Genomic DNA, 20,587 nt, shown 5'->3' on the forward strand with positions numbered 1-20,587 from the left:
CTGACCAGGCAGCATCAAAGAGTCTCACCATGTAAGGACCCCATGGCCTTGTGGACGCACTTGCACACTTGCAGCAGAAGGAGCACCTTATCGATAGGCGAGTGCGTCCGCTGCATCAGGACCAGCTTCTTCTTCACTCTCTCCACCTCACGGCTGTCCGGGACGCCCGTACGTACGCCGAGCTGCTCCATGGCGGCGTCCCCTCTCAGACGCAGCATGTTCTGGGTGAGGCGCTGGCTGGAGCCGTCCTCGTTGTGCAACGCCAACAGGGCTTTTTCGAGGTGGGACCTCAGAGGCCTGAGCACACAGGAGAACATGGCTCGCTCCAGCGCCAGGTCTGGGGATGGAAGGAAGAGTTAATTGTTTTGGGGAACTGCTCTGACAGTCTGATGCTGAGCAGTGAGTATTTTTATACAACTGTGAAACTGACAGCTTTTTGAAGATGAGGTTGTTTGTGAGTTTTATTTATTTGGTCATTTGCTGGTGTCTACATATCTAGAGGCACTGGCAAGAGGCCCAGAAAAATATGCTGATCATTGCAATGGAGCCATTGGGACGAAAAAAAAAAGTATGTTTTTACCGTTACTGCTATCCAACATTAAAATGAAAATCCTATTACTTTAATTTGAGTACATAAAAAACTCCAAACAACAACAAAAAACCCACATTATATCGCGTATATAACACACCCACCCCCACATTTTCTCTCAATGTCCTGTTTTAGATATAGATTCTGCATTGTACTGAATCAGGATTTTGTCAAATTAAAGAAGTGAGATATCGTCATGAAGCAGAGAAGTGGGATCTAAATGGGTGTTTGAGCTCATGAGACAAGAATAAAAAACACCAACAAAACTTTAAAAATATGATGTAATCCAGTATCACAAAAACACAAATTAGGGTCTCGAAAAGTTTAATCAAAACCTTTCTGACGCAGACTTGACAAAAATTGACTTTCTCAGTGGTAGAAATGATTGCAGGGCTGTTGTACTGCATTGCATCAGATTGTGTTTTTGTTCGTGTTTTGTGTCCACTCGTGTGAAGTGTTTTTTAAAATATCACTGAGTATAAAAGACTATTCATATGGTCACTCTTCACTATAGCGTGCATTACAGAAAGACCAACTACTTCACACATTTACCTACATACGTGGCTGAATTAACCTGATAGGGGGGCTAAAATAAGCTGCCAGGCCTCTATTACTCATTGCCTGGGGGAAACCAGGGATAAAATTTCCTGAATTCTATATTTTTTTCTGCCATAATTTCTGGAGTCAGAAAGTCCCTGGTCCAGGAGTAGTACTGCACTATGGTCCAGGAACTATCAGGCAGAGCTGTCAGTGCTTAATGTTGGATGTTCTACCTTGTTTTGGCTCAGTGACATTATGCAAAGAGTATTTTTGTGGAATACTTAAATGAGTCTGTGTGTTAAGTATGGAGCTGGAGCCAGGGCACGATTAGCTTAGCTTAGCATAAAGACTGAAAACAGGGGGAAACACCTAGCCTGGCTATGTCCGAAGCAAAAAACTAAGCCTATTAACACTTGGCATACTGTAGATCTTAAAACAAGCACAAAGGTACCAAATCTGGCAATTTCACTGCAATGAGACTGAGGAGCTGCTCATAATCACAGTGCCTAGCTGCTGTTTTTGATTTTCTATTATTTTTATACTGTTATGACATCAGAGGTTTATGTTAAACATGGTCAAAGTCCCAAAACTTATATAAAAATGCTCCCTGCAAATCAAAAGCTGGGGTTACCTCTACTTCCTCCTTGTGATGACATCAGATTGTTTGTGCATGCCCACAAATGGCCTTTGTTGATAAGGTGGTTCCAAGGGTTGTTCGCGTTGTCAACTTGCATATTTTGGATTGGACTCAAACATGTAGCTACAGATGTATTTGAGAAGTTTCCATTTTCAGTAAAGAATGGGAAAAAGAAGCAAAATCCGACTACTGTTGTTTGTTTATGTAGCCTCTGGAGCTGGTGGAAGTCTAATGAGTGGCATCTTCTGGAAGCTAACCAATCAGAACAGAGTGGGGAGGGGGCCCTTAAAGAGACAGGAGCTAAAACAGCCTGTTTCAGTCAGAGGCTGAACTGAGGGGCCGCATAGAGGGCCAGTGTAAGATAAATAAGGAGTTTTTTTTAACTGTAAGTGATGCAAAGATATTCTGAAAGAGCCTCAAATGAAATATAAAGCTGTAAATGTGCACAGACAAAATAATTTAGATATAACAATCTAATTAGAAAGCTTTAGAGATGCTGGTGGTCCTATTTCTGAACTTTGGACCGAGCAAGCCTAGCTGTTTCCCCCCTGCATTCAGTATTTTTCTTGCTAAGCTAGGCTAACTACGTCCTGGCTCTAGCTCTGTAACACACAGACATGAGAGGAGTATTGATCTCCTCAAGTCATTGCTCTCGGAGAGAAAGTGAATAAGTGTATTTCCCAAAGGAGCTCCGGTTCTTTTTTGGCCTGACAACAGTGATATGTGATACACAAACTCGTGTACATGTACAGCACACATGCATGCATGCTCTCGCACGTGGGAACGCGCACATGCAACACACTAAGTGATTCTCCAGCAGCAGCAGTCAGTGGGCAGTCCTGACTGTGGGTAACAATCCTCCAAGTGTACACTGTTTTCCACTCATCATCAATATCCTCCTCTCCCTCCTCTCCATCCTTCATGTTTCCCTGCTGTATAATCCACCACATCTACCTTACTATATCATTCCCCCTTGTGATTAATCATTCACACCCTCCATCCTCTGTTTCTCTACCTCCCTCTCCTCCCTCTCTGCATACCTTTCTCTGTTAGTGGCTCTGGGGAGTAACAGATTACATGTAGTGTGATTACAGCTTTCTTAGCTCCTGGCTACTTGTGAAAAAAGCACTTTTTTTCCAGCTATTACTCACAGACCTGTAACTGATTACATTTTCAAAGTAACCTACCTATTTCTATCCCTCCCTCCCACCCTCCCCTGAATCGTGCTGCTCTTCAAGTGAGCGTGGGACTGTGATATCTTTTTATGATAAACGAGGGGGAGAAAAAAAAATGCAAATGCCTCCCACCGACGCAATGCGAGATAAATCAGAATCAGAGCGGCAGGAAGGAAGGGAGGAAGGAAGGCCGAGCGCTCTCCCCTGAAGCCTCTGCACTGCCAGGCAACCATCCATCATTGCACATTTACACACACATACACACACCTGCAAACGCTCAGCCGTGCCACACACAAACAAAGTCAGAAAAAGAAACACCTAAATGCAGGACTGAGTCAAAAGATCTAACTACAATCCTTCCAAAAGAAACACCCTGCGGTGTCTTTACAATAATGAGAAAAATCACATTTTGAAAGCGATGGATGTGAGTGTGTCGCGCAGGGTTTTCCTAATGCCGTTTTCTAAATACCAGAGACAATATGAGCTCCAGTGAATGAGGCTCTACCCTCCCCACGCAAACTACTTTGTGTTGACAGTGCCTTTCACTGGAGCCTGGGCAGCCCACCATTTATCAGAAAAAGGCTGTCTGTTTCCATAGACCTGCGTCCTCTGGCGCTGTGCTCTATTGAATCAGTGTTTTCTAATAGTACAGTTTTTTTTGGTTTTTTTTCCACATTTCTCTCTCTCTCTCTCTCTCTCTCTCTCTCTCTCTCCGCTGGTCCCCTGCTGCTCTCACTGTCTCTGTGTTTTGATGTAATAAACTAATCATGCATGCATATGAGAAATTCACATGGTTGAGAAGATTGAGCTCAAAATGTAATCCAGCACAGTCAGCTAAATTCAATTAAATGATTCACTCAGTGTGACTAACTTTGGAGTTTATTTGCCACTGAACTCAAAAGATCTGCGTCCAGTAAAATGACTTTTATGCGTATAGTTCTGCAACTTTCTATTGAAGCATACTTTATAAGATGATAATAATAAGTTGATTGATTAATTAATAAGGCTGCAATATGCCTCTCTGTCTCTTCATAAAAAATAAAGAACAATGTGTGGGTATAATGTAAATGCGTCTGGTTAAGTTCCTCCGTTTTGTTTTAAAACCCACCTCCAGACAGGAAGTTGGACACAAAAATTTTAAAAAGGCAAAAATGTTGGTGATGTACGGATATACTGTATGTTTAAAGTGTCTTCCTAATAAGGAGTACTTTATAAGGGCTTTATTAATAGATAGTTGATCCATTTTTAATGCTTAATAGACCAGTTAGATCTGATAACAGATCAGTTATAAGCCATTTACAATCTCCTCCTGCATTTCTTGCTATGTCTTTTCATCAATCTGAGGAGGACCCCTCCAATGGGCTCTTACTATATCCTCTGGAGAACAGCTGAAGGACATCTGGACCAACTGAATGAATTGATCTGTAATTAAAATCATTCACTTGAACTGAAAACTAGAAAAAAAGTCAAAGGAAGTTGTGATTGAGAAGAATATGAGTTGGTCTAAGTGGCAACCTAAAATTGGTCTCGATTAATGACTTATTTCTAAAACACTAATATAGGATGTATTAACACTGAAGTAACCATTAGTCAAATCATATAAACATATAAGCAAGAGTCTATTTAAACAAATCATATACCTGTACATTGACAAAACTGTTACCTTTTTGTAATTTTTGTTTAAGAAAATGAGCAAATCATTGTTCAATCATCGCAATTAAGAATTTACTTTTGAACGTGCTTCTTTGTGCAGCCTCACAAGGATAAGTTACATCTGGGAGTTGTCTGGTACTTCAAGTCTTTCACTGGTGACCACTGAGTGCCGCCACTGGAAGCTTAAGTTGAGTCAAGTTTTTATATTTTTCATTTAGTTGCAAAAGACAAAACTTGCAGTCTTGCCTTTTTTATTTGGTCTCAGTTTTTACAACTGGAAATTTACTTTGGTCTGCAACAGTCAGTTTGCTTGTAGTTGCTGAGACTGTAAAGAACGTTTGTTCACTTTTACCACACACGTTAACACTGAGTGATCATTTTGCATTGACACATCTGTCACGTTTCTATTTGTTTACCTTTCTCATTCTCTGGCACCAGGATTTCAATGGGAGGCTCCAGCTCTCCGCTGTCCAGCAGGCAGTACTTAACCTGGGACAGAAAGAGCCGCAGACCCTGCAGGAGCTGCACAGATGTCACACGTGACGAGGAAGAGGACGCTGATGATGATGATGAAGAAGAAGAGGAGGCCAGAGATTTGAGCACCCCTCTCTGTGCCAAGAGGAAGTCCTGAACCATGCCCCCGAAGATGGAGCGTCTATCTCTGGACAGCTCCTCCACCAGTCGCGTCAGCCGCTTGTCTGGTGCAAAGAAACACACGAACGCCTCGCTCATACGGTGCAACCCCCCGCGGCCTCGAGAGCGCACCAGTGGCGGACGATAGTAGGTGTGCATCTGGGTTTGGGCCATGCTTTCTGGATCTGAATCCGAGTCATTTTCCTCATCCATACTGCTGAAGGAGCTGCTGCTGTCGAGCTCGGCCAGGGACGGAGCCGGGCGATGCTCCAAACCCAGAACCGCCACCTCGATGCCTGGCTCCTCCGCTCGGGCAGACTGCTGGGGTACTGGAGGCTCCTCCACCTTGGCAGATGTCTTGATGGGGATAGAAGTGATCATTTTTATTTTTGGTATGCACAATCAATCACAGACTGATACAAGACAGACAAGGGTTACCTAAAAACTTGATGACATTGCTTACTTGTGAAAAAAATTAGTAAATAATAGTGTTTTTCAATTACTCCTCAATCCTCCTATGACTAAGAAGTAGGCGGTAGAAGTAGTAGGAGAAAAAAGCAAGTAAATGGACCTTGTGTTGTAAGTATTTAAACTAATAACAAAAACATTTATTAGACTGTCACTTTATACATGGTCTGAAAGACAAATAGAGACGCTAACTACTGCTATTACTTGTGGCACATAGACAGACATCATGTCCTCTTCCTCTGCGGACCCAGGTGATACGGCAGGGGTTCTCCTCAAGACCCCTGCCCCAGCGTGAACTCTCCTCTGTGAGTTGGTGCCAGACTTCTGCAGCCTCTCTGACCCGCCGGGATGCTCCACTGACGGGGGAGGTGAGTAGGAGCCGACCCCCTCCAGGGACAGATTCATGGAGGACTCGGAGAGCCGGAGCCGCATGCTGCGCTTGAAGCGGTGCCTTTTATTGGAGGCACTGTGGTTTGTGAGTTGTGGCTGCTGTGGAAGATAAAAAGAGGATTCCATATTTCATTTAGCAGCCACTGGTCCATGAAGTGTTTATTTTTCAAAGTGAATGAAGGGAGGTGTGAGGTGAACAGTAGTTATATTAGCAGAACAGGATGATGGATTTACTTAACTTAAAACAAGACTAAGAGTCTACAATCATGCTAGCAGCTCTGTGAGGCTAACGTTTACCATGTTTAACCTCATGGTGGCGCTAGAGGAAGCGTCAGAGGATCACCAGTAGGATTCATTGTCTAGGGATCATGAATGCCTGTACAAAATTTCATGGTGATACATCCAATAGTTGTTGAGATATTTCAATCTGAACCAAAGAGGTTGACCATCCATGGAGCTATTCTGCTAGCATGGCTAAAAAGTGAAGTTTGGAGGGACTAAATAAAACTTGAATGACTTTTTCCACATATTTTAAAACACATTTTCAAGTGGTTTTCATTGATCTTGCTCTATAGTCCTTTGGCATCTTACAAATGACCATATAAACTTTAAATTAAAGTAAAAGAAGAGTTATGTCACAGTGACAGGAAAACAGCTGCAAAACCATAGCAGCAAGATGAAGACCACCATCTTCAGAATATGACTTATTGTCAAAGCTGAAATACTAACCTTGCTTGTTTCCAGCTGCAAGAAGAGTGGGTTGATGAAGCAGAGTTTGCCTTGTCTGCCTTGGATCAGCAGGTTCCACTGGTCCTGGGTCAATGCAGTCTGGCCCGGGCTGCCACTGGTTGATGGAACCGGGTCCAACGGTCCATTTTGGATCTCTGAAGCACTCGGCAAGCTCCAGAAGTCTAGAGGCAGACCCACAAAAGAAGAGGATGAGTTTAGGGTCCAGTAATCACAGATATACCAACACGGAAAATCCAAACTTAAAAGTAAAATGTAGTAGACCTGAGGACTCTTTTCATCCTTGTACTTGTATTAATATCTTGAAATGAATGTGGTAATGATCCATTTATGTTAAAAAGCAGCAACTAAAAACCTTCCTTTAGAACCACTGGAAAAACTATTTGGTATTTCGCAAAACAAAACCCAAAGAAGCAGGACGTTATTTAAATTGTACGTTATCTACTGCGAGATGAGCAGAACAGATTGTGAGAAAGCGCCTGGATATCTTTGAGCTGCAGTAACACACAGTGACACATCACATACTGTACTGTATCTTGTGTAATTTTTAGCCATCATGAAATCACATCTCACTCTCTGCTGCTGCATTGCATCAGTACATGTTACCATGTTAAAATAGATGCAAGCTGGCAGTCACTAATTCATTCAATTATTAGATCACTTTATCACACTACCAGACATGAAAGCTCATTTACTGAAGAGAAACCAGTGCAGAGGAACGAAATGTTGATATTTATACTCTCTTTTTGGTTGTTTTTTTCATTTGGTTAGTGGGAAATGTGACAGAGAGACAATCAACTGACAACAGTACCTGGTAAATTTAGTTTGAAAAGGGTGAGATCTAAAGGACAATGACTGTACCTTGTCCCATATGTGAGATGGCCTCCAGCTGCCTGTGTGTTGTGGCTTTAGCAATGGCGTCTGGTAGCTGAAGAGGGAAAGGCAACACATCCCTGCAGACAAAACAATGAATGACAAAAATTGCAACAAGTTCTCTATGGACAGGGGCATTGTCATGTAACAGGAAAGGGTCTTCCCCAAAGTGTTCCCACAAAGTGTCTTAAATATTTTATGCTGTAGCATTAAAATATCCCTTAATTGGAAATAAATTGTTTAGTTCAAACCCTGAAAAACAGCCCCAGATTAAAACTACACAACAGTATTTGGAAAGTGGTGTCCACATACTTTCGGCCATGTAGTGAATCAGTGAAAAACCACAATAATATATCACCTGCTGATACAGTAGAAGGCCACCAGTCGACACAGGTCAGGGAAGCTGAGTGCTGAGCTCTCCAAGGCGAATGCTGGTTACAGAACAGACAGAGTTTGATTGACAGCTGCGGACTCTGTGGGAGACTTGCTCACATTTAGCAGCTAGTACAGCAGCTGCAAATAATTTGGAGGATCCATCCTCTTTGTCCCACATCACTTCACCCAGTAAGTGTATGAACTGCACTACGCCACAAACTGTGAGCAGAGAAATGTGTGTGTTGCTACGACCGCAGGCGGATAAATATGTGCTAAGCCTGTTTGATACTCACTGGAGTCCTCCTCACAGATGAAGCACTCCTTAACAGAGGAGGCACTTCTGTCAGCTGTTACTCTCAAACACAGCACCTTTCTCTGGCTGGAGCTGCATTTGCGCACCAAAAAGGTCTGTAAGCACCAACAAGCACCACAGAAACAAGAAACAAATACAAAGATGTTATTGTCTTTCTTAAAATAAATATTTTCTTCACAGATTTTTCAGGAGAAGATAAAATAACAGCTACTTAAAGGTTTCTTTACACTCCAACTGTTCTCGATATCAGAACAGTTAGCTTATGCTAAGCTAAGCATTTAGCTTAGCTTAGCATAAAGACTGGAAGCAGGGGTAAACAGCTAGCCTGGCATGTTACAGCATTCAACTCCCCCTATGTTTTTTACATTTCTGTTTTTGATTTTGTATGGTTTACTGAAACAAGATACATCGTGTTAATTTGTGAGCTTTGTAGTGTGTTAAGACAGAACGTGAAGCTAATTTTCACCTTATATCATTCGCATGACTCTGACTGAACTCTGAGCTCCCTTGAAATTCTGCTTCTGTCTGTCATTTTCCTCCAGTCTCTCTTCTTTTCCCTCTCATCTCTGTACGTTTATGAAGTATAGATTCATAAAGCGCCGGGATATGCACAATTTTGTTGGTCAAGTTTAAAAATTAGCTAAGCTAATCACCTCTGGGCTTCAGCTCTGAACTTAACACACAAATATAAGAGGGGTATCGATTTTTTCATCTAACTCTTACCAAGAAAGCAAATAGCGTATTTATTAGCATGATGTTTGTAGAGACGAACAAAAGTTTAGGGCTGCAACTAACAATTTATTTTCATTATCAATTAATCTGCTGATTATTTTCTCAATTAATCGTTTAATTGTTTTGTCTATAAAATATCAGAACTTAGTAAAAAATTACAGTAATTATTTTTCAGAGTCGAAAGGTGACATCTTCAAATGTCTGGCTTTGTCTGACCAACAGTTCAAAAACAAAGAATATTAATTTATTATCATGTATGACAAAAAAAGCATCAAATCTTCATGTTTGAGAAGCTGGAACCAGCAAATGTTTGGCATTTTTGCTTTAAAAATTACTGAAATGATTATTCATTTATGAAAATATTTGATTGACTAATTGATTAATCAACTATTTTTTGCAGCTCTACAAAAAATTACCCTTTTTTTAACTTCAATAAATCATCTTATATATGACAATGTGCTTGGATGGATCATGTTTTCCTTGTGTAACTTTTAAGTTCATTAATGGGCACCAAAACGCATCCCTATATTCTTTTAATTGATTAATATGATTGATTGGTCCTCACCCCAACAGGCTCTCTGAGCAGGATATAGAGGGCGGAGTCTTGGTTGAGCGACAGCTGCAGCCACACCTGGTGCGTCAACAGCAGACGATCCAGGACGCTGAAGGCTCTCAGAGAGCCTGGCTGGGTACTGTCCACCTCCTGCATCTGAAACACAGAGGTTATCATACAAAAAAAACATCAGATCAGTTCTACATGTGCTTCAAATACTGTGTTTTGTTTTGCTGTTAGGCCTCTGACGTTATGATTTAATGTGGCTGGTTTGTTCCTTCAGAAGTAAAATGGATGCTACTTTGGCTAATAAGCAAAAAAAAGTTTCTGCTTGTAATCGAGCACACTTCAAAACCAAACTGTCTTTCATCTTACTGAACTCTTCCTCTCAGCTTTCCTCCGTCTTATTGGCAGCACCAACCTCATCTACACTGAGCCGCCAGCATGAAATCATTATGAATGTCACATGGTAGCGACATAAAAGTTCCACAAAATCCAATCAGACTGTGACTGCATTACCACAAGTCAGATTTGTGTCAGATTTGAGATGCCAAGTAAAAAATAACTAAACGTCATTTTTCATAGTTCAAAAAAGCAAATCGTCTGTCTAATGTAACAGACTTTTATCTGCTATCTAAATGTGGCTTTAACTACGTAATCCTTCACCAGACTTCAGTTCAAATTCCCAACATTTTAAAGCGTCTGTCAAAATGTTGTTGTTTAGTTTAGTTTATTAGGATCCCCATTAACTACAGCACTGCAGCAGCTATTCTTCCTGGGATCCACAAAAAAAGCTTTGCATTGTGACAATGCAACCATAACAACTTACATCATAACACATAACATTACAAAATAAACAGGACAAAGACTAGAACACACACACACACACACACACACACACACACACACAGGACAAGCTCCTGATAAAACAATAATTGAAATATATGAAATCCAGTGACGTCATTTAGGGTAAGATTCCTTTAAATACTTTTCTTTCACATAATTTGTTGGATTACTCCAACACAGTAACGTAACCTGATTATATTTGATTACTTTAGGATTACCTGGGCTCATAACTAGCATTACTGTACTTCAAATAGCTCATAATTATTTATGTTCTTAATCTCACTTTAGTATATTATTTCTTTAAACGTTCTTCTGGGTTATCGAAAAGCAATCACAAGTCAGTAACTGCTGTATATTTCATTAAAACACTGCAACAAAGTCAGATACAATCTGCTACCCAACCTGTAGTTACCATAGTCATAATTATGAGTTAAAGAATACTTATCTATGTACATAACTATATGTATACATATCTATATATGTCCATACATAAGTTACCAACTAAATAATATCATTCTAACATAATAATGATGTGGTTACAATGCATAAAGTTCCTATACAGAGTATTTGACCATATATATGTAAATCACCTTTACACTCATTCTTAACAATCACATTTGGAAAACATGGAAAACTTCTCACAACTTTCATAACTCATTGCAAATCATCATAATAACACAGACAGATTGTGTGTGCTTCATCGTGTCGGTCAGAGAGATGAACGTCTCTCTGTTGTCAACGTAACTGCTTTTACTTGACAACTAATACCAACGTTTAAACTTACATGTTTCAGAAAAAAATGCACATTCTCATATAGTTAAAACAGCTTCAGCTGTGTGTTTTGCTTATTTTTGGCCCTTTAATGTTGCGTTCAATCACAGATTCACTTTCCCTCTCTCCCTCTCTCTCTCTCTCTCTCTGTCTCTCAGATTGGCTTGCTGCTGGATGTCACACTGTGTGGGCTGCCGGCGAACGTTTGCGAGCGTAGCAGCAGATGGTTGCCATGGCAACCCGGGCCTACACATCCTACCAGGCATTCCCACTCAGTGAAACACCCTTTCTCTGTCAAGTTGGAGATGCGCGTGCACATATGAACACACACACACACACACACACACACACACACACATATTTATACTGTATATACACACACAAACATGCACGCACACTATGTTAAAGGGGTGACAGGTTTTTCCGGTATGCAGAGGTGTTTTATTTCTAGGAAGCTTTATTTTTTTCCTGTCTTTTTTTTTTTTTTTTTAAATAAATAAATTAAAAAAAGTGATGCCTTTAATAATCAGTATTTTTTTGGCAGCTTCCCTCGATGCTTCCTCCCTCACATCGGAGCACCAAAGTTCACTCCTGAGCAATGACTGTGTTGCTCTAAAAATCAGATGAAGCAACCTGTTATCAGAGGAGGAAGCATTATGAATATTATTTTCATTCAATAACACATTTGAATTTTTCACATTTCTCCTCACCTCCTGCCACCTGTTACATAACTCTCCCCTCCTCTTGGGGGAAACCAGTTATCCATGCACCAATCTGCACTCTGTGGAACCATTAACATGAAACAGTAAATAGCCTTCGAGGGGTTAGGAATCAAATGCAGGAGACATCAATCAAAGGAGGGCGTCTGCGTTATGTAATAATTGCAGGTTTGCTCTGACAGCTGCAAGACTTTTTAGAGAGAACTGTTTTGTTTGAAAATAAGAAAATTTCCAGCAAAATATGTCTGATTTATCTGATAAAAATGCACTTCAGACAGGATTTTACACACTTCTCATGAGCATTACGAGTCAACAGACACCATCATCTTCATATCAGGAGAATTCAAAGGTGTGCTTTGAAAAAATAAGCTGTGTGTGTGTGACTCTGAGTCGTATATCTGGAGCCGACCACCACACGGATCCAGAGTCCGATGACCCAACCGCACGCACAAACCACACAAGGCTATAAGACCAGCGGAAAGAGAGAGAGAGAGAGAGAGAGAGAGAGAAAAACAGAGCAAGACCCAAGTGTTTCGCTAGCCATTTCCAGGTCCGCCTTACATAAAATGCAATGCTGCCCACACACACAGAAAGCCTTATGTAATTCCCTCAGAGAAAGAGAGAGACACACACACATACAGAGAGAGAGAGAGAGAGAGAGGGAGAAACAGAAGAGAAAGATAAAAAGATACAATGATGAAAAGAGAAAGAGCCAAGACTGAAAATTAAAGCCGGGTAAGGAAATCACAACTTCAGCAGGGCCTGCAGCGTTACAGTTCAAGCTGGCAGACTGGAAATGTAATAAACAGAAGGAGACGTTCACTGTATATCTAACAAGGTGTTTTTGCAGCAGCAGCAGCAGCAGCAGCAGTCTGGAACCCAGCGGGACAGACTGAGAGAGTCTGATGCTGTCGAACACACTGAGCACTTAACAAGAAAAGTAGATGAGGAGACAGTTAGGGCAAGACTTGTCTGAAGAGGGGGGGGGGGGGGGGTCTGTGGGGAGTCGTAGAGGAAAGTGGAGTTTTGGGAAATCCTAAATTACGTTGCCTCCTCAGAGAGACAGGCTCAGTTGATGGTATTTTTTTTGGAGAGGGTAACATCAGATTCATTTGTGCAAAATGCTGACTGACTGACAAGAGAAAACCTGATTTGTTTATATGTTCTTGCAGAGGAGATGAGAAATTTGGACAGAAAAGCAAAACTGGGCAGAAGGACTGACCGACGAGCTGGCTGAGCGAGTGATGACGGAGTGATGGAGTGACTCAAATGCTTACAAAAGACCATGTTTTAGCAGAAAACACAGCGGGTGCTACAGGTATCAGTCTTGAGCTCATCTCTCTTCTTGCCAGTTTTGTTTAGATTTTAAGGGCATTGGCACAAAATAAATCTTTTGTCCATTTTAAGAGCCATTAGATGTACCACTTATGCAAATAAAATCACCTTCCAACGCTTATTAAACCATCACGCATCTGTTAAGCAGATATGTGCACAGTTTATTTCATATAACAAGCCCCTGGTAAGATGAGAGCCAAGACAAAAAAAAGTCAGGAGGGAGGTATGTCGTCCTAAATGGATCTGAAGAGGAGAATAATAAAAAATTATCAGGACAAGAGTGTAGGAAGAGAAAGATCAGTGCAGCAAATCACGGAGAAGCTCAATCTGATGCAGATGGACAACATCATGGCGTCCAGATCTGCAGGACGCAGTTTGTCCCCTCAGGCTGCAGAGAGGCACAGTGGCGCCCCCAAGGGATCGATGCTTTGTTTGAAGTGTTTCTACATTTGTTACCACGTCCATGAAACCTCTGCTGTGAGTAGGCTACAGGGTGAAGGAGCTGGTAGTGGATTCATCTTGAGAGCAGGACTTTCATCAATACATACACTTTTCAACTTGTTCCTAGTGGTAGTGAACGCACCACCACATATTTGCTGTTGTGTTCAAGGGAGGAAACATTAACACGGGGGATGTAAGAATATTTTACAGAACCATACTGATGGTTTTGCAAGTTTTAGACGATCATTGCTGCAGCCAGTTTTTCAAAGCATATCAAAACTGGTAACCCTAACCCTAACCCTCCATAAAGAGTTTATAGGCAGTGCTGGCTTTATTAATGGTCAATAAATGATTTAGCTTTATAGATCATTTACGAGCGTTAATAAAAACAGCTTGCCAGGTTGTGAAAAATCCCCAACAGGGCTAGAGGATCTGGACCAATTCTTGGAGTTAGGTGTGCTCTTTTTTTTGCTTTTTGCTCCTGTAAGTGATTTCCTACAATTCCCAGAAGCCTCCAGAGAATGCAGATGAACTTGTATTCAGCTGAGTTTTATGCGTAGGTAGATGAAGCCATAATGATACAGATAGTACAAGCAAAAGAGCACAGGTTAATACCCTTTAACACAACACATCTTCTAGCTGCGTTGGTACCTTGAGGCTACTTTCAGAGAAGAAATTATAGTATCTTTGCCAATCCAAAGACAATTTCTGATCATTAGTTGAAAAATATTGAGCCGAAAAAGAGGCGTTTGCTCTTTAATCCTGAACTATGGACACCAAAAGCCTGACATTTACAGTTGATCTATTCTCTTTAACTCATAAATTCAATTTCAGCTCCAATGATGACGATAAATCATTAGTACTGTACTTTATGTTTGGCCAGTTATGCCGCAGGAAAAAAGAAACAACACAAAACATAACAAAATAAGTCCAGAGACAGTTACAGAGACCCTCGAGACAGCAGCAGAGGGAAGACGAGGAGGAAACTGAATCCTTGACAACATCTCCCACCCCCTCGACACTGAGCTGATGCAGCTAGAGACCATCTCCAGCACGTCTGCCTCATCATCCACGGTCCAATGCAGAGTCTTCACAACGCTCTGGATACATTTTCTGCACAAATGTAACCTCAAGCCAATAAACATGTAATGACAGTGATACAGAAAACAGACAGCGATGTTGTACACTTTGCCCGTTGTCACATCTTACATACGGTGTTTCCATCTGGAGATTTTGATAGGCAGGCACTAGAGAAGCACATCTCCAGTTAAAAAAAAAATCTTTTCATTTATTATGTATATACTGTATGTATGTTGACATTTTCTTGCAGATTTCCTTATAGGTTTTAGATTTTTGGTATTTTGTTTATCTTACATATTCTGAGTCCATTTTTTTTCTCTGCACATTTGACAGTTATTGTACTTCCCATTGAAATATAATGTGTTGCAAAATCATAATTTATCTTTGTGTACAATAGCGTTTATCTACTTTTGACAAAACAATAATCTCCCTAATTTTACTACTGGTCAAAGCCCAAATGTAAGTTGGACAAAACTTTTATAGATGATCATTTTACAAAAATCTAATCTATGATAGAATAACAGGAACGTAAACTCCAGACTTTTCTGACCGTGTCACAAAACAAAGTGTCAACATTTTGGGGAATATGTGTTTTAGCTTTCTTGCCAACAGATGAGATTATTATTTTTATGTCTGTAGGTTACCCAACTCCACCAAATGGCTGGAATTAGAGCTGCAATGATTAGTTGATAAATTGATTAGTCAATTGACAGAAACTTAATTGGCAAATATTTTGATAATCGATTAATCGTTTTGAGTCATTTTTTCAGCCCGTCCTAACTAGAAAAACAACAGACTGGCAAAAACGACCTATAGTTACGTTTACGCCATCTAGCAGCCATAGTAATTATGAACCGGGGAAGTGACGCAGTTCAGATGACGTCAATATAAGGTTGTTGGGGGGATGCTAGATACTAGATGGCAAAAAGGCTAAAAGTGGCCTTTGCTGCAGGAGACCACCGTTCACTTCCTGTTTCCAATCCTGAGTCGGAACATTTAAAAAAAACCAAAACAAACATATACATAACGACTGTTGTTGTGTCTACTGTTGCCATGACGACGAAAGTTGCATAACTTTAAGGAAGTAGAAACCAAACCAGGATCTTTCTCTAAATCTAACCAAGTGGTTTTTGTGCCTTAACCTAACCAGACCTGAACCACAACGTTGTCACGCCATAAAACATCATTATTTTTCTTAACAGTGATTTGTAACAGCTTTGGAAAGCAGAATATTACGCTCCTGTGGGTCAATCTGGGGTGCAGGTACAATCAACCTATGTGGCCTGGTCCCCATCAGTCCTATAGCAGGCACTGAAAATACTAATATATGTCATTTTGGGAGTCACTGGAAATACACCCATTGTGTAGTTTCGGTGTGAGGATTCTCTGATTCCAGCTTCTCAAATGTGAATATTTTCTCAAGACATTTTAGGACGTCACCTTCGGCTTTGGGAAACATTTTTCACCATTTTGTTTGTTCTTCACTTTACAGAAGGATGTATGAGCAGAGTTTAAGAATAGAAGGCTGTTTTCACATCCATCTGCTATATAGGGGAAAGTATTTCTGTGCTCATCTGAAATCTGAGTTAGAGGTCTGTACCTTTGAGCATGGTATGCGACATCACAACTAGTTTGGAGCCAATCATGGTCCAATATGCAACTTAACCAAGTTTAATGTGGAAACCTGGAGCCTGAAGTGCACATACATTACTCAGTGAAGCAGGAAACATCTTGAGGTAACCACATCAGCCACAGATTATGATTAAAATCTGAGTATTTTTTTATGTTTTCAAACATGCCTGGAGGGGATCTTAAACTTATGAAGCTCTCTAACGTGACAAACAAATAGTAGGACACGCAGTAAAAGACGTCAGGGTCTCAAAATTAACAGTAAACTGACACAAACACAAGTAAAAACAACCACTGATTATTCATCTCTATTCATCGTGTTTGACGACAACTGCGAGCATCAGTCTGTAAAATCTCTCATTCGCACAAGAGTGACCCACGGCGGTGTCTAAGTATAGCCAGCAGCCCATCACTGCATGCGTGGGATGACTAATGGAACAACATAATTGCAGTGGGCTATAAGTATCCACGGGGGGGCCAAGGGTGGGCACGGGGGCCTGCTGACTGGTGACAGGTGTCCGTTTTGATGCCTTCTGCAAAAGCGCTGTAGCGATGGCACTCAGGGGCAGCGACAGGGAAGTGAGAGCTGTGTGTGTGTGTGTGTGTGTGTGTGTGTGTTTGCGTGTGACGAAGTTGTACAAAGGCATTTGTATGAGTCAGAAGCAACACTTGGGCTGTAGGAGAAAAGAAGGACTGTTAGCATAACTGTGAATATTCATAATTTTAGAAGCATGTTGGCTAACTGGTGCTGTGATTCAGAAGGGGGCATTATCACAAATAGTTCTGTCAGACCAGTGGTGTGTGTGTGCATGTATGTGTGTGAGAGAGAGAGAGGAGCTATAGACTATCCATCATTATGTCATAAAATCTTTAAACTGTCTCATATTTCTCCATAAATGGTCCACAGCATCTTCCCTTAATTCTTCTCTGCTGTGCGTGACGCTGAGATGAACCAAACCGCCTCTAAAAATACTTTGAGAAAAAAGCTGCTTTAATATTTTACGTTCTGCATACCTAAGATAATAATCCATATGATCATTTTGAAATGTTTTAATCAGAAATACTCTAAGGTAAAAATAAGCCAACTGAGTAATTTACAAGTGTGTAGTCCAAACGAACAGCTGGGCAATGTGGTTGAAATCATTATCACGATATTAATCCGGATATTGATATATATCACAATATGGCAAATGTATGCAAAATGCCATATAAATATAAAGAAAATATAAAATAAAAAATATACGTTCAAAGTAATTAACTTTACTCAAGTTAAAAAAAAACATGTATAAAGAATTATTTATGTATGTCCAACAAAAATCTATAATGACTAATATTTGTTTTTGTTTTTAATTACAACTTTCTCAGAATAATTCATTTGAATAACAGAACATAAGATTTCAATTAAGGATCATTGTAAATTATTCCCTAATCCCACACTCAGTTCATTTTTGTCATCATTTAAATATAAATTTAATTCTGTTACAGTATTTATATTTTTTCCTCTTTTATCTTTACACATGAAAGAAACTATGTTGAACAGATATTAAAGCCACTGCAGTAGAATCTAAAAATGTCTGACTTTGGCACCATCAAGTGGTGAAATCAAAAACACAATGACTGTATCAATTTTTTCACCAGGTTGAAGCTTAAAAAAAAATCTACATATAGTGGCTTTAAATACAAATTTAAGTAAGAAAATACATTTTTACTGTATTTCAAGTTATACAGCACATTTTGCTCAATACAAAGTTAATTGTAAAATAGTTGTAATACTATAAAATTGTGGACAGTTGATGAATGAAAATTACTGAACTTCTAATTGATGGCTGTAAACCTGACCTCTGACCTCTGCTCAAGTTAAAGCTGGGTTGAGCTATACTGCAAATTACGTGATGTCACTAAACTCTACGAATGAACAACGATATTATGGAGGGAGCGACGGAGCTGTCAATCAAGCACAGTCTGTACACGCCCACAAGGTCTTGAGCAAAACTCTAATCATTGGCTTTAACAAACAATTGCTTCACGTTTGGATTTCTGATTGATTATTATGTGATGTTTGGTGATTATTATAATCCCAAATGTTATTATATATATAAAATATTTGCTGAGTGTTTCTCTTGGTTTTCTTTCATGTTTGTGAGCTTGTCGGTAAAAGCTTGCAACACCAGATGTGTCCATCTGAACAGGTTGGGTTTTTAAGTTTAAGTTTCTTATAAGTCCCATTGCCAGGATAACAATCCAGCTAAGTAATTATTCTTGCCTCCAATTTAAATTGAAAACCATCTTTTTTTCCAAGATGCTGTCACTTCTCAAAACACAAAACAACTGAAATTATCTCGCCAAGCTGTCAGATTTTGAATGCTGAATACTGTCAGCCTCAACTGCTTGGCAACATTCACATTTTTCAGAAAAAACAACTTACATTTGGTGTTTGGACAAAAGAGATGAGACCAGTTTAAGTTGCATTCTGTTATCCAAAAAATCCCAATATCTGTGGGGGAGCATGGGGATTCAAGCATTTAAAAAGGTTTTTTTAACGTCATATATCCTGCCTTTCCTGATCTGTTTCGACCCCTCCGTGACTCTGCGTGATTCACAGTGTGACTAATGATGGATTGGCATGAGGAGCTCTTCATACCAAACATTATTTTTGTGAAGGACTGTTAGGTAATGCCAAAGGTTTGTGATAAGTGAGTGTGAATAATGCCTCTGAAAAAACAGAGTGCTTTTTAAAGTTTTGTTTGGGGAAACCGTGTAGATGTTTAAGTAGATATTTCACAAAGTCAGAGGCAACGCAGGTTTTTCGGAGATTTTGTGTTCATTTTCAGTGCAACAGCGTTTCCAGAGCTAGTTTAATAACTTTGGGGTCTATTTCTTCTCAATAACAAACCGTGGCAAAGCTGGACATTAACATATGAAATGACAATGCTGTTAAAATGTTTTTCAATGGAAAAGCTCTTATCGCCCCAAGTGAAAAATTAATACACTAAAGTATAATAAATGTTAGTATGCTACAGCACACTAAAGGGTACTTGTGTCCAGACTGCTAAATAGTGTACTTAAAGTGTATTAAAATTGGAAACTATTTTTGTACTTATTACACTTAAACAGTATTAAAGTTGTACAAAAGCTCAACTTTGATTGTATGATGTATACTTGACTGTGCTAAAATGTACTAATTATTTTACTTTCACTCATGCTGTTCTTTAATTTACAGTACAACTGAAATACATTTATAATATAATGTAAATTGTACTTTGAGTGTACATATAATCTAACATAAATCGTTTACAAATACATCTACATTAGTCTACTAGTGTATTTCTACCTACTGCTCGAGCATTTCAAATACATTTTAAGTGTGAAAACTCCTAACAATATATTATAAGGGAGACTTTAAATTGTACTATCAACGTGCTTAAATATACTTCACTCCTGTAATCTCAGATTATGCATTAAAAGCTAAAAGAGACATCAAAATTATGTTTAATTCTTTTTATATTACAAATACACTTAAGTAATACTGTTAAAATACACGGTTAAAATCACAGACTGTAAAAAATAATGAACGTAGCCACTGGTTTGTAGACTTCCGTTTTGAAGCCTCAAGTTTGCATTTTGACCGTCGCCATCTTGGATTTTTGGAGGCAAAAGTGACCATATTTGGACGAGAGGGTGGCGCTGACCTTAACACTAGCTGCTAGCTGTTAGCTTAGTTAGCATGGTTCATTTATAGTCTATAGCTAACTGTGATGATGCTAATGTTTTTTTTGCTAGTGAAAAACAGGCTTAAAAACATTAAAACAAAATGTACTTAATACAAAAAACTGAACATCCGAATCCTTAGAGGGTCTTTTAGTGCAACCAAATGCTGAGCAAGACTCTTTACTCTGTGAAACTGGTTTTACACCATGGTTACGATACCTAACCAACGTTGTCGCCGTGGTAACGACTTGCCTGTGAAGGCACCCACCTGTCACTCAAAGTGGCCATTCCCTTAATTATGCATAGTAAAAAGCCTTAATAAAATGTAAACGAGTGAGTTATATAAAAATTCACCCCCTGTCAAAGTTGTCATGAATGGG

At 39.7% G+C, this 20,587-nt stretch overlaps 1 protein-coding gene and 1 long non-coding RNA gene across 6 annotated transcripts in view; one reads left to right on the forward strand and one right to left on the reverse strand.

Moving 5' to 3' along the window:
- rin1b (Ras and Rab interactor 1b) overlaps positions 1-20,587 on the reverse strand; it is a 32,007-nt gene that overhangs the window by 6,686 nt on the left and 4,734 nt on the right. For 2 of the 4 annotated variants that reach the window (XM_042400374.1, XM_042400375.1), the window contains exons 2-10: positions 12,006-12,076; positions 9,691-9,834; positions 8,374-8,488; positions 8,064-8,136; positions 7,694-7,785; positions 6,815-6,996; positions 5,900-6,184; positions 5,011-5,584; positions 29-337 (exon numbers count right to left, since the gene is read on the reverse strand). In XM_042400374.1, coding sequence (XP_042256308.1) covers positions 29-337; positions 5,011-5,584; positions 5,900-6,184; positions 6,815-6,996; positions 7,694-7,785; positions 8,064-8,136; positions 8,374-8,488; positions 9,691-9,834 — 1,774 coding nt within the window. In that variant the 5' untranslated portion in view covers positions 12,006-12,076. The remainder of the gene's footprint in view (positions 1-28; positions 338-5,010; positions 5,585-5,899; positions 6,185-6,814; positions 6,997-7,693; positions 7,786-8,063; positions 8,137-8,373; positions 8,489-9,690; positions 9,835-12,005; positions 12,077-20,587) is intronic. The other 2 variants (XM_042400376.1, XM_042400373.1) reach the window with 1 other exon arrangement.
- Positions 8,159-11,918, forward strand: LOC121888850. Of its 2 annotated transcripts, XR_006093340.1 has the most exons (4): positions 8,159-8,269; positions 8,391-8,486; positions 9,699-9,814; positions 11,454-11,918. It is a non-coding gene; the product is annotated as an uncharacterized LOC121888850 (long non-coding RNA). The 2 variants fall into 2 exon arrangements; XR_006093339.1 differs by lacking the exon at positions 8,159-8,269 and having other exon boundaries at positions 8,282-8,486.

Source organism: Thunnus maccoyii, chromosome 22, assembly GCF_910596095.1.
Source record: "Thunnus maccoyii chromosome 22, fThuMac1.1, whole genome shotgun sequence".
Classification (NCBI taxonomy): Eukaryota; Metazoa; Chordata; class Actinopteri; order Scombriformes; family Scombridae; genus Thunnus; species Thunnus maccoyii.